This window comes from Myotis nattereri (assembly GCF_964212035.1).
Source record: "Myotis nattereri genome assembly, chromosome: 14".
NCBI lineage: Eukaryota > Metazoa > Chordata > Mammalia > Chiroptera > Vespertilionidae > Myotis > Myotis nattereri.
In genome coordinates this window covers 44,918,336-44,932,117 of record NC_138089.1, presented here as the reverse complement: position 1 = coordinate 44,932,117, position 13,782 = coordinate 44,918,336, and the positions used below count along the sequence as shown (strand labels likewise).

The window sequence follows — 13,782 nt, the reverse complement described above, 5'->3', positions numbered from 1 at the left end:
CAGGATAGAATAGATATGTTTTTATTCAAGGACTAAACTAGTCTAGCCTGCCATTCTTCCTAACCAGCAGTGCGGATGGAGAAAGTAATGGTAGAGGAAACAATGCTGTGTTGCCCAAGATGTGACGTGCTGAGAAACAGGTCTGTAGTATGGCATATTTCTTCTTTAGTTACTCATTGGTTCATCAGCAAACATTTACTGAATGCCTGTTGTGCTAGGCATTGTTGTCAGCTACACCGAAAAAAAGATGGGAGGTACGGTGTCTGCTCTCACAGTCTAACGGGAAACCGAAGCATAAACAGCCATCTTAACCATGATGAAGAGTGCCATAATAAGGATATCAACACATTGCCATGGAGACACCAAGGAGGGAGTAATTAGCTCTGGCTGTGGGAATTGGGCAAAGCTCCACAGAGCAGGCAGCATTTGAGCTGGACGCTGAAGGATGAGTAGGTGTTTGTAAGGGAAGGGAAAAGGCTGTGGCCAAAGAGGCTGTATTGTATAAAAAGACTTAAGTAATGTAAATGAGATGCAAAGACCATTACATGAAAAACAGGCTCCTACTCAAAGTTTATGCCTTGATATGCTTTTATGAAGGGCATCTTTTTAGAAGTTGAATGAATCAGTTCTCAGTTACAGTATTTAGTGCCCAATGAAGAAAAATATTAGAATATTAACTATATTGTAGAGACTAATAACTCAGAAGTAATATATTTCCACTAAAACGTAATTTTCCCTCTAAATTAGCATTTTTAGTTCTGTACTAGCATGTCTCCAGTTAGGGATTCTCTAGCTCTACTAAATAGAAGAAGCCTATTTCTTTTTCTTTTTTTTTTTTTTAACATTTTATGTGCCAATTATAGTTGATATTCAATATTATTTTATAGTAGAGGCACGGTGCACGAATTTGTGCATTAATGGGGTCCTTTGGCCTGGCAGGCGATCAGGGCCAATTGGGGCCAGTCGCCTGGGGGGAGGGACTGCAGGAGCTTGGCCAGCTGCAGAAGGTTGGCTGTGGCAGCACACTGACCACCAGTATCACTAATCTTACTAATCTAAACAGTTGGCCCATGTGTCTTTCTCCTATACTAGTCTATGCTCCCCTTGACGCTTGCCTCTTAACATTATATCCAAAGTGCCATGTGCAATGTCTGACAGTGTGCATGTTTGCTAAATGATGCAATGAATTAATTCTTGACATAATGCCATACATCAAAAAGTGCTATAATGACTTTAGCAACAAAAAGTGAAAATTTGCTCAAAAATGCAAAGTATCTAAGAATAGCCAAGGGACACAGTCTGAATGAAGACAGGGTTTATTGTGGTGGTCTACACAGCCCTAAGGTGATATAAAATGTATGCCAAATAAACTCAATCATTCTTTCTTACATTCACCAAACTTTACTATAAACATTTTTTATATATCAGATACTATGATAAATATATGAATACTGAGAGTAGTACAAAAGTGAGTAGAAAAAGACAGGGTCTCTGCCCAGGTAATATTTATAATCTAGTAGGCGAGAGACAATCTCTTCTCACACGTATTTGTTGAAAAAAATGTCATGAAGAGGTACACAGTGTAGTAAGTCAATAAAGGGAGAAATGAATCCAGTTACCTGGGACTGGAGGGAGTAGGCTTAAGCCAAGTTAATCTAACAGAAAGGAAAGGAAAGAAAGTTCTGTGGAGAGGGCAGGGCAGCTACAAGCAGAGAGCCGGGAGGTAGCACAGTACAAGGCGAGACCAGAGAGGAAGACACTTGAGCTATTTCTTGCCCTGAGAGCATTTAGTAATCAGGGTTTTTAAAAAGTATTTATGGCAACCGCAGAGAACATCTTAAAAAATATGTATTTTACTGATTTTTTACAGAGAGGAAGGGAGAGGGATAAAGAGTGAGAAACATCGATTCACCTGCCTCCTGCACACTCCTTACTAGGAATGTGTCCACAACCAAAGTACATGCCCTTGACTGGAACCGAACCTGGGACCCTCCAGTCCATAGGCCGATGCTCTATCCACTGAACCAAACCGGTTAGGGCGAGAACATTTTTGAAGGGACCAGGGCAGATGCAGGGAGACTGGTTTGGGAATCTGTTAGCATCACTTGTTATCGCTTGCCTCCTAAAAAGTGTCCCTGACTTAGCTTTTTATATTCCTTTCAAATTCACACGTCACTGAAGAATGTACCTGCTGAGTATTACAATGCAGTGAGTCCCTGTGCTCCTGGGAGGCTACCTCTTTGAGGGAATAAAAGTCTGTTCTAAATACACAAGAGCAGGCTGCATGCGATCTGTCTAGATTCCAGGGGATTATGGAGGAAAGGTATGGTGAAGAATAGGCTTGAGAAATAGTCAAGGAAATGGGATTAAATACAAATTGATAGTTACAAAATAGTCATGGGGATGTAAAGTACAGCCTAGGACAGCCGTGGGCAAACTACGGCCGGTTGGCTGTTCTGTCCGGCCTGCGGAGCCGAAAGAGCGGAGGGTTCTCTTGCTCTCCCCTCCGCTCCTTCACCAGCAGCAGTGTTAACATGTATTAGTTCACACAAACACTCCATCCATGCTTTTGTTCTGGCCCTCCGGTCCAGTTCCAGAACCCACTGTGGCCCTTGAGTCAAAAAGTTTGCCCACCCCTGGCCTAGGAAATATAATCATTAACATTATATTAACTATGTACGGTTCCAGGTGGGTAATAGGTTTATTGGGAGGGTCACTTTGTAAATTATACAAATGTCTGATCACTATGCTGTACACCTAAAACCAGTCTATATATATAAAAGCCTAAGTGACCATTATGACCAGTTGACCGAACGACCATTCAACTGGTTGCTATGACGCTCACTGACCACCAGGGGGCAGACACTCAACGCAGGAGCTGCCCCCTGGTGTTCATTGCGCTCCCATAGCCAACCTCCCGCAGCCCCTCCCCCGAGCCGTCCAGGGCCGAAGGAGAGTTTCTCGTGTAAGGACAGGATGTGGAAGAGGAGGGTGTTTGGGTACATGAGAAGGAGCATGTGTATAAGCGCTGAGGAGAGAAACACCTGATATCTAGGGACAAATAAGTAGTAGGGAATATGGAACAGAATAGTGAGAAATGAGAATAGAGAGGTAAACAGTTGTCAGGTCCCAGGGACTTTGATTACCTTGCAGTAATGTAATAAGAATCTGTGAAAGTTTAGGCAAGGAAAGGATGTGATAACACTAGTGATCCAGAGAACATTCCAGAAAATCAGAAGCATAGTATAGAGAGATTACAGTGGAGACTGGTAGTGACTCATGTTTGATTTCTGTGATGAAATGGAATAACCCAAAATATGGTTCATGAACAATACCAATTTACCAGCATTAAATTAAAATCTCGTGAAGTACAGCTGCTCTGCTGGATATCTGTAGGAATATCTGCTGTACAGTGAACTTAGAGTTAATCCTAGCAGCCTGAGCAGAAGAATAACTTTAAGAGCACACTAGAGAACAACTTCAAATAGTGTAGTACAAACTGAGCCTCCAGGAATCCATAGTAACCAGCAGACCAGCCTGGCATGTAGTAATTCGAAAATCTGTAAGTGAAGATCTTCTGTAGAATGAACTACCTAAAAAAGCTGACAGTCTTGAAACTAGTGGTTAGAGACACAACCCGAAGAGCAAAGTTTCATTTGTGTACATTGTATAACTTAGACCTTAAGTCACAGACACATTCTTGTTCCTGCCCACAGGTTGTGATGCGCCTGCATGTCCTTAACAGATGCCAAAGAGGGGCAAGGGTGGGTTGCTTTGGGGTGCCAGATAGATTTCAGTCTGCAGGGGGAAAACTTCATGCCATCTGTAATACCACTGCTTCTAAAATAGGGGTAGCAGCACTCACCTCTTAGTAGTCCCATAAATTGCACAAACGAACATATAGAACTATACATAATAATGACACCTATGAATTTAAAAAGACAACAGGCAAAAGTTGTCTAAAATAACTTCAAAAAGTTAGGAACACACAACAGTTACCAAAAAAATGCTTTGGGGGGGTTGGGGTCTCAACAAAAAAAAGAAAGAATATTTGAAAGTATAATATATTCTAAATAAAGTAAAATTATTCATTCTGTTGGTATTAACACATAGGACCACATTTGGAGGTTTATGTAAATCCTATTGTTTTGGTGCATTTCAAATTACCAAATTAAGTATGCATATTCTTGATAACTTCCTGGAACCTCTAAAAATGTTGAGTTAAAATAAATTGGTTAAAATGCTCCAGACAGACTGTATTATGTGCAAAAGACAATACAAAGTTTCAATATAAATAGGGTCTTTTATCTGCATATACCGTTTCTTTATCCCGAGACCTTTTATTTGCTCACAATGTGTGACTGTTTAAGCATTTAAGAATTCAGTGATGATCCATTTTATCCTTTAACTGTTAGACTCTTAAAAGCTGATGCCCTCAGGGTTAAAAAATGTAAGTCTTAGAACAGGCAGTCCTCTCACATATGTTCAACAACTATTATAAACCTCCTGTGACAGTTAAAACCACAATTCTGGCACAGAGCCACATGGTATAATGAAGACAGTTCTTGGGGTAAGCTAGAAATTTGAAATTAGGCTGACTTCAGCCTATCATATTTTATACCCACACTTTTGAGGCGACATTTAAAACTACTGAGCCCTGAAAATCTATTACATGGAAGTACTTACTAAGATATGAATTTGAATGTATTTCTGTATTAAGATTGCTTTCCCCCAGTTTTTTAGTTCTTTACAACCCTCTTTCTTCCTGTAACCCTGTTGTTTGGCTCATCTTTTCCAGATAATGTCATTACTAGCCACTTCTTTGAAGGAGTAATTAAGCTATGAATAGCCAGTAGTTTAGAACAGGTGAAATTAATGACTCCCAGGAAGCATGGTGCAAGCCTGAGCCCCAGGTTCTCCTTACAAATAGCTATAAGAGGAGCTGTAGAAACACGTGAGCATTAGAGGATGTTATAGTGAAGCTGCCCTGAACTTCAGTGGGACAGTTGACAGTTAAATACATCTAGGTTTGCCATCCAGAACAATTGTTGATTATACACATACTTTAGGCCTGGCACACGAAATTCGTGCATGGGTATGGTACCTAGGCCTGGCCTGCGATCAGGGCCATCTTCCCCAGCTGCTGGCAGCTGGCCCCGCCTCCCACCACCACCCACCCCCAGTTCCCCATTCACCATTGGGCGAGCTGAGCCTGTCAGTTGGGGAGAAACCGAGAGGTTGGCCGTTCCCGCCCGCTTGCTGGTCTGACCCCCCACCACGGGTCACCCTCTGTGTTTAGGGTGACTGTCAGGGTGGGGGCCTTGGCCTGGCACCGCCTGCGTCCAACACCACCCATCCCCGGTTTCCTGTTCCCCATTGAGCGATCAGAGCCTGCCAGCTGAGGAAGGGACTGAGAGGTTGGCCAGCAGGCCCCCATCAGGTGATCGGGGCCTGCGGGCTGGGGGCAGCTCCTGCGTTGAGTGGCTGCCCCCTGGTGGTCAGTGCGCATCATAGAGACCGGTTGTTCTGCCGTTCAGTTGATTTGCATATTACCCTATTATTAGAGGATAGTCTGAGGAGTTCAAATCATTTTCCTTGGAGGGTGATTATTTAGTTGTTTTATAGTCTCCAGCTCACTGATTTTAAAAACTTTCAAATTAAATTAACTGACATATTTGATCTGGAAGAAAAATATCCATAAATTGCCAAATGGAATAGAATATCAATAGAATGCTAGCAGTGATTTTCACTTGATGACTAAAGACATGGAGTAGGATTTTCATGCAGATGTGTTTTATATGGCCCCTGAGAAGTAGCTTTGACATTTCTAAAAGAATATGTTCGTGTATATAATTTTTTTATTATTTAAATACTATTTATGAAATCCTTTTAATTCAAAACCTGTGCCCCCCAGAGAGCTATGATTTGGTTAAGTTAGGTCATACAAGTATACCAAAAATAAAATAGTTACATTTGAGTAAGGGAATATTGGTAGTTCAAGGTGAGAGAAAATTTGGGAGGACTATGAAAGCTAAGAGTTTGGATTTAATGCAAGAGTTGGGTGCTGTTACGAAGATGAGTGTAAAGTCATGACTAGTGGTAAATGCAGTATTAATGGAGAAGGCTCCCCCCTCGTCCCCCATATTCATTTAAAAAAATGCATAGATAATTTTGGGGGCTCTTTAGTCATAATGATTAGAGTTAGATCCTTAGGGGTTTGAGCCTGGGTGAATGCAGTTACCTGTTAAAGACCATGGCTGTGGGAGTCAGTTTTTATGTCATCAGTTTGAAGACTTAGATGAAACTATAAGAGGAAATAAGCTGGAAGCAGCCAATAATCTTGGATGCCTTAACTAGTATAGATTTAAAGTGGTAAGGGGTATTGATGGTGACAGAATGGGGAGCAAGCTATTTAAGAGGCAAGCATGAATATTACCTTTTGTAAAACATTACTTAGCAGTGGCTGAGGTATTTTTATTTATTTATAGAATATGGCCCATCTCACTCTAAGAAAGCTTATTTGAAAATCCAAGCTTTGAAAAGAAGACAAATTAAGAAATAATTGCATTTAAAATGATTCTTCATTTTCAGCAGGATTCATCATAAAATTTATTTTAAATAGCTGAACTTATTAATTTAAAAAAGAATATGACTTACCGCTCAGTGGATAGAGCATCGGCCTGCGGACTCAAGGGTCCCAGGTTCGATTCCGGGCCAGGACATGTACCTTGGTTGCGGGCACATCCCCAGTGGGGAGTGTGCAGAAGGCAGCTGATCGATGTTTCTAACTCTCTATCCCTCTCCCTTCCTCTCTGTAAAAAAATCAATAAAATATATTTAAAAAGCCGAAACCGGTTTGGCTCAGTGGATAGAGCGTCGGCCTGCGGACTGAAAGGTCCCAGGTTCGATTCCGGTCAAGGGCATGTACCTGGGTTGCGGGCATATCCCCAGTGGGAGATGTGCAGGAGGCAGCGGATCAATGTTTCTCTCTCATCGATGTTTCTAGCTCTCTATCTCTCTCCCTTCCTCTCTGTGAAAAATCAATTATATATATATAAAAAGAATATGACTTACCAAAATTTGGTTAGCATGCAGCCCTTTAGCGCTATACTTGTGGGCTACTTGTTTTTCAAATAATACCTTTCTAAGATACTATAGGAAAAACTGCTAATAAAAATTTTTAAATGTTAGTAGTAAAAATGTTTTCAGTGGGAAAAATTAGGTTTGTAATAACCATTTGTACATAGTACCCTGTGAAAATAAGACTTTGACTATATGTGTTTTCTACACTATTTCATTTTTTCTGACAATTCCTTTTTTTCCTCCTACTTTGTAGGTGTATTTAGCCCGAAAGGAAGGATCATCTCATGCTCATATTTCCTGGAAGTTTGAGTGTGGATCAGTTGGCCTAAAACTAGATAGCATTACCATTAGAACAAGTAGTCAAACCTTTCAGACTGGAACAATACAGTGGAAACTGCGATCTGATACAGCACAAGTAGAACTGTCTGGCGGTAAGCATTTGACCAGAGAATTAATCATGAAGTGTGTATTTAACACTCTGAAGAGTAATTGTACTTATTTGAGATGTAGTTTTGAGTCTTTTATACCCAAGAGTTATTCATACTATTGCAGAAAAAAATTAATTAAAAATAACCTCATTCTAATAGAAGGGCTTTTGTTTTTTGTTTTGAAACAGATAGGAGAATAATCATTTGTTTCAAAGGACACATTTCCTTCATAAAGAATAATTTGTTTTTATATTTATTTTTTAAGGGTTGATTTTTACCTACAAGTGTATAAAATGCATCCCAAAACTCTTTATGTTATTTAAGTTTCCAAAGCAAAGTGTTATTTTTTTTCCTCCAACAGATAAAATTCCTCACTCCTATCACGATTTTTCTGGTGCCACAGAAGTTATTTTGGAAGCAGAATTAAGCAGAGGAGATGGTGTTGTTGCTTGGCAACATACTCAACTATTTAGACAAAGCTTAAAGGACCAAGAAGAAAATTGTTTGGAGATAATTATAAAATTCAGTGACCTTTGAGAACCTGAATACTATAGAAAAGCTGGCAATAATCAAGGACTTACCATGTTTTAGATTAGTCTGCTGGTTCAGTGCATGCTTAGTGGGCAATTTACTACTCTGCTAGCATATTTCTTTTGCTAGCTATCCATCATGTAACCCTCCTGGAAATATATCTTTGTACTATGGACCATAATTAAACCTTGAATTAAAAGCTCCCTTCCATATGTGACTGTAATTTGGAGTAAAGTCTCATTGCCCCAATATGAGATTTTAATCTAAAAAGTATAAGCATAGTTTAAAAGTAAAATGAAGGTATTCATGATTAAATGCTGCTCATGATTATGATAAAAGTTTAAGCTAGTAATAGTAACTTGATATTTTATGACCAGCTATTAATTTCTTCATAAGTTAATTGAATCAGGTTTCCTAAGATTTTTAATTTTTAATAACTGTGAAAGTGTAGTATCTCATAAGTTATGCATGAAAATTTTTATGATTGTAAATATGTAGGCATTTAAGAAATAAATTGAATTATTTTGCTTTATATCTTTTTAGTGGTTACTTTGCCTAAATAAAAATCTTTAATAAGTATGCTAACCATTGAAAACAGCTTGAATAGACAAGAGTTATGAAAACATTGACTGCATAAATTTATATACATTATAAGTCCATAATATGTAGACTCATCAGAAAATGTTTTACTTTTGATTTTTCTTTTGAGTATTTTTATCTACCTCATTGAATAAACTATCTTGACTTTGAAACCATGTAACTGTATTATACAATATTTATATGCTATATCAAGAGTTGTTTGTAAGTGTTCCATATAACCTCTCCAATTAAATTTAGTGAACATTTATTAGCATGTGTGTGCAAAAGCATTGTGATTGCACTGTGAAGGAGACAGTGTAAAAAAGCCCCTGTCCCCTAAATGCCTTTGTGATGTTCTGCAAAGTTCTCAACTTTTCATACCAGAAAAGTACATTCTCAGAGATTCTTATCCTGTGCAACTCAGTAAAGCTTGTGTATACATTATAAAATACCTACTACCATTCTGGAACAGAGGTTTTCTATTTCCTCTTTAATTGTAGTCAAACTCAGTTGAAGACCACTTTCTTGCTAAAAAATTTCATTTCAAGAAAAGTAGTTTGTGCATCTAAAGTTATTAATGTGGTTTAATATTAGAAAGTTTTCAGGAAATCTTGGACTCCTGAGTTAATCATAGCATTGTACGGTGGCCAAATACATGAAATTGGAGATTTGATTCTTATCTGTCTTAAAGTGTCTGGTATTGGCACATGAGTATGTTGATGATCAGGTGAACCAACCCTCTTAACCCCTTCAGAGAAACAGGAAGATCAACAAGCAGTTTTATAAATCTATATATATAAAAGCCTAAGCGACCAGCCAACCAACTGACCAGTAGCTGTGACATACACTGACCATCAGGGGGAAGACGCTCAATGCAGGAGCAGAAACTACAGGCATGGAAACATGGAACAGACTGATAAATGGCAGAGGGGAGCGGGGAGGGTGGGAAGAGATTAATCAAAGATTTTACATGCATTCTCGAGGCCCAGTGCATGGATTCATGCACCGGTGGGGTCCCTTGGCCTGGCATGTGCCCTCTCGCAATATGGATTCCTTTGGGGGATGTCAGAGAGCCGGTTTTGGCTCCATCCCCGCAGGCCAGGCCAAGGGACCCACGAGTGCATGAATCCATGCACTGGGCCTCTAGTATAATAATAAAAATGTGGGAACTCAACTGATTATACTTTATCTGTGAAAAGGATACATCCTTACTGTGGCTTTAAGCAGGAAAAGGATGTGCTATACGTTATAGAGTTGAACTGAAGAGAAAAGGTAATACCACACTCTTCTTAAATGTATTCCATGAGCGTTTCAACCCCAACCCCAATTCATGTTACTACATATTTTATTATACAGAAAAGGTTGGAAATAGCATAGAAGGTGTGGGACAAAACAGTTCTCAATAATGTGTCAAGCTAAGGGACAGTAATCTGGTCAGGCAAAAGTACCTTAGCGAAGAAGGGCCCTTGGTGCTGACATACTCAATAAACAGGCACTAATACGAGGGTTCACTTTTTATAGCAATCATTCGGTCTGTTGTGACTGAGGAGTGGATGTGAAGCACTGAGGAAATAACTGCACCAAGTTCTAGAAACATGTTGTGATTGATTAGCCTTCTGCAGCCATTGCACATTTTTTTAAAAGAATTTATGCCTTGGATTCAGCTCCGATCCCGTCATGATGAATTTTACAGAGTCTGTTTTTTGTTACAGTGGTGTGTGTGTGTTTTTTTAAATAAGTCCTTTGCTGGAAATCACATTCTCAAGAGACAACATCTGATGCTTTGATCAGTTTACAAGGAGAGAAAGTGCCCTGGATTAAGGGAGGACTTTTGGGATAGGAAGGGTTGCTAGAGATCATTTCACCCAGGCTCCTCACTTTTCACTGAGGAAATTCAAACCCGAAGAAGTTTCATGACCAAATCCGTCTAAACAATTCAATGGATTCGTGACATAGGCAAGATTCACTTATCCATCAACTTTTCTTTCTGCTAAGCTTCAGGGTTATAGAATGATAGTCCTATTGTATGGGTTGTCGTTTTAATACATGTTTCATGAATATAGATCTTTTGATAGGCACATTCTGTTTGAGGAGGTATTGAAATTGATATTAGAACCAATGATTTTTCTAACTATAGTTAAACTGTTCTGAGAAATAAACATTGTAATTTGACAACAGATAAGATATGGGTGCTTTGTATTTGTGTAATATATTTTTAAATATATTTTTTATTGTTGATAGTATTACAGATATCTCCCCTATGTACCTTCTTTCAGTCCCATTACCCCTTTTTTATCTTCCCCAGGAACAACTATAGTCAGGAATTTAGAGTTTATTTTATATTTTTGAACTTTTACTATATACATACATTTAATAATAAATACTGACTTGTATAACTTTAAATATATTTAACTAATATTATAAATAGTACATAATGTTCTACAATTTGCTTTTTTAGTCATTTTCTAATCTATGTCAATATAGATTTACCTATCTTAACTCCTGCATAGATTTCATCATTGAACAGTACCAAAATTTACTTTCCCCTTACCAACCTGATGGCTATTTGCTTTTTCTCAGTGTTTATTACAAGCAGTTATTATTACTTTTACAATCAACACTGTCTGTATTCCCCTGTGGGTAAAGGCAGATTCTCTAGGATATATTCCTAGAAATAGAATTGCTGAGTCAGGGCCTATGTACTTTTCAAAGGTACTGCCAATTGCTCTCCAAGAGGTTTAGTACCAATTTACAGTGTTTGGCAGCTCACTCCAATTTCTGCTTCTCTATATCCTGGCCTACACAAGATTTCATTGAACTTTATCATTGTTGCCATTATGATCGGAGTTAAATAGTATTTTGTTGGTTTAATTTGTATTTTCCTGATTACTGATGAGTTTGAATATCCTTTCACATTTATTAATCATTTGGGATCCTTATTGTGTGATTGTCCATTCCAGTATTTTGCCCTCTTTTCTATTGAGTTCTTTGTCCTTTCTCACTGATTTTTAGGTCTTCATATATTTGGGACAGCAATTTGCTACATATATTTCTCTGCATATATGATCTACTTACTAATATGTTGATGATCCTTTCTTTGTCAGAAACAACACAAAACAACAAAAAGCCATCTCCCATGCAAGATCTACTCAGGAAGATAACTTTTGATTTATAATCCCTGAAGCCAGTCTTCCTAGGTAAAGGGCTTTCTGGGAAGAAAAGGGACAAAGCAGTATCTGGTGGCAATGAAGAGTGGTGTGTTAGCTTCCTGGTGTTCTGGAAATATAAATGAATGAAATTCCATGTGTGATGGCAGCATGCTTATAATTTGGAGATGTTTCAGCTTAGGAAGAAATAAGTGCTTGAAAATGAAGGCATTCTCATGTGGAATTCTTTGGTGGAAAGAAATACTGTCATCTGAAATGTTATGTCATCCCTTGCAGATGTAAAAGACTGAAAAAAGCAAAGAGAGCCTTTGATCTTCACTTAATAAATATGGAACCATCAAAGCTCTGGTACTTCTTGTAAACCTAAATTTGAAACAGATTCCACGCTCAGGGAGAATGATGGCGGGAGAGCTTTGTAAAATGGATCACGGAAGTAGTTGCATTTCAAAAAAAACTCATGGTTGAAAAACATGAGAGCTATAATTTCAGTTGGAGTCAACTCATCTGACAAATGAGTGTGAGCACTGAGTGGTCATGCACTCAAGTCATGCATCTTGGCCACTAAGGAAAAATATGATATTTTTATTAATAAAATATGATTAGCCTGAAAATGCCAGATGGCAGAGGAGTTGCCCAAAAGATAGAGTGCAATTCTTCCTTATCCAGATGTATGGGAATGTGTGTCTACCCTGGGGTGTCACAAGGTTCCTGTTCCAAGGGCTGGGTGTTTCAACTCCTGCTCTCCCTCCACGTCTTTGTACAATCCTTTCTGCCAATCCCTTGATACATGCAGGAGCCGCAAGAATGCCTGCTAACAAATAGGCATGCATATTAACTAATCACTACTCCGAAAACATTTTTCAGTAGGAGAATGGAAATATTCTGTGTGTGTGTGTGTGTGTGTGTAATTTTATTTTCTTGTTTAAAGTATTACAAATAGTAGTACATATGTCTCCTTTTTTCCCCATTGACCTTCCCCCGGCCTCCCCACCCCCCTGGCACATGCCCTTACCCCACCCCCACCCCAGTATGGAAATATTCTACATTTGGTTTCTCAGACTCTACACTCCACATCATAAATCATGATTTTGGGGGAGGGAAACTTCATTTTGCTTTGTGAGTGCAAGTTAATTACTTTTCTTAGTTTGAATGTTGTGTTGTGTCTACTAGTAAGCCCCATTTTCTGATAAATGTATAATTTTGATTTCACTCACTGCAGAAGGAATTGCATGCAGATGAAATTATACTTTTTTTTATGAAATAATTCCCACTTTAAACTGCTTGCAAACATATTACAAGGGGACTACATAAAGAGAAACAGGAAGAAATTGCAAGCTGTGTATTTAATATTGCTGCTATTTCCCTTTTGTAATGGTGATGCCTCAGCACACAGAATCTTTCAGGCATTGTTCCCCGGAGGACTGTATTGGACCATCTTAGGGTTCAGCTAAAATGCAGATTCCTGGGCCTCGGGAAGATCTTTAAGTCAAAATTCTTAGGTTGAGGCTAGAGAATTTAGTTTATTAACAATTTAGTTTATTAATTTTAGTTTATTAACAATTCCCCAATTCTTAAATGGAAAAACATTTGTGAACTGTTTTAACCTAATGCTCTCATTTTTATGATGAGGAAATTGAAGGTCAGAGGGGAGAAAACATTGGCTAAAAATTCACACAAGTTAGCGATTCCTTACCCAGTGCCTAATATTTGGGAGCCTCTACTATTGTTAACCTGTCTCATTCTCCTTTTTACCAGGTTTTGACTAACATGGGTTGTTTGGTTCTAATCTTTCCATCATTATGCACTAGCTGCTTTTTCTTTAATTCAATGCAAAAGGACTATAATTTTTTTCTGGTTTTCTTCTTTCAACTTCTAGAGCAGACCAAGGTTACCTCCAGAGGAAGAAGGTGGAAAAGGAGAGAGAGAGAAAAAGAAGGTGTTTTAGACGAACAGAGCCCATCTTTGCATCTTATTTCACTTTGAACCCACTGCAA

General features: G+C 38.6%; 1 protein-coding gene across 4 annotated transcripts in view; it reads left to right on the top strand.

Moving 5' to 3' along the window:
• NGLY1 (N-glycanase 1) overlaps positions 1–12,423 on the top strand; it is a 52,613-nt gene extending 40,190 nt beyond the window's left edge. For 2 of the 4 annotated variants that reach the window (XM_081105785.1, XM_081105783.1), the window contains 2 exons: positions 7,337–7,514; positions 7,873–8,887. In XM_081105785.1, the coding sequence (XP_080961911.1) occupies positions 7,337–7,514; positions 7,873–8,048 (354 nt within the window). In that variant the 3' untranslated portion in view covers positions 8,049–8,887. Of the gene's footprint in view, positions 1–7,336; positions 7,515–7,872; positions 8,888–11,725 lie in introns of those variants that run through there. The other 2 variants (XM_081105784.1, XM_081105786.1) reach the window with 2 other exon arrangements.
• Positions 12,424–13,782: the final 1,359 nt, after the last annotated feature.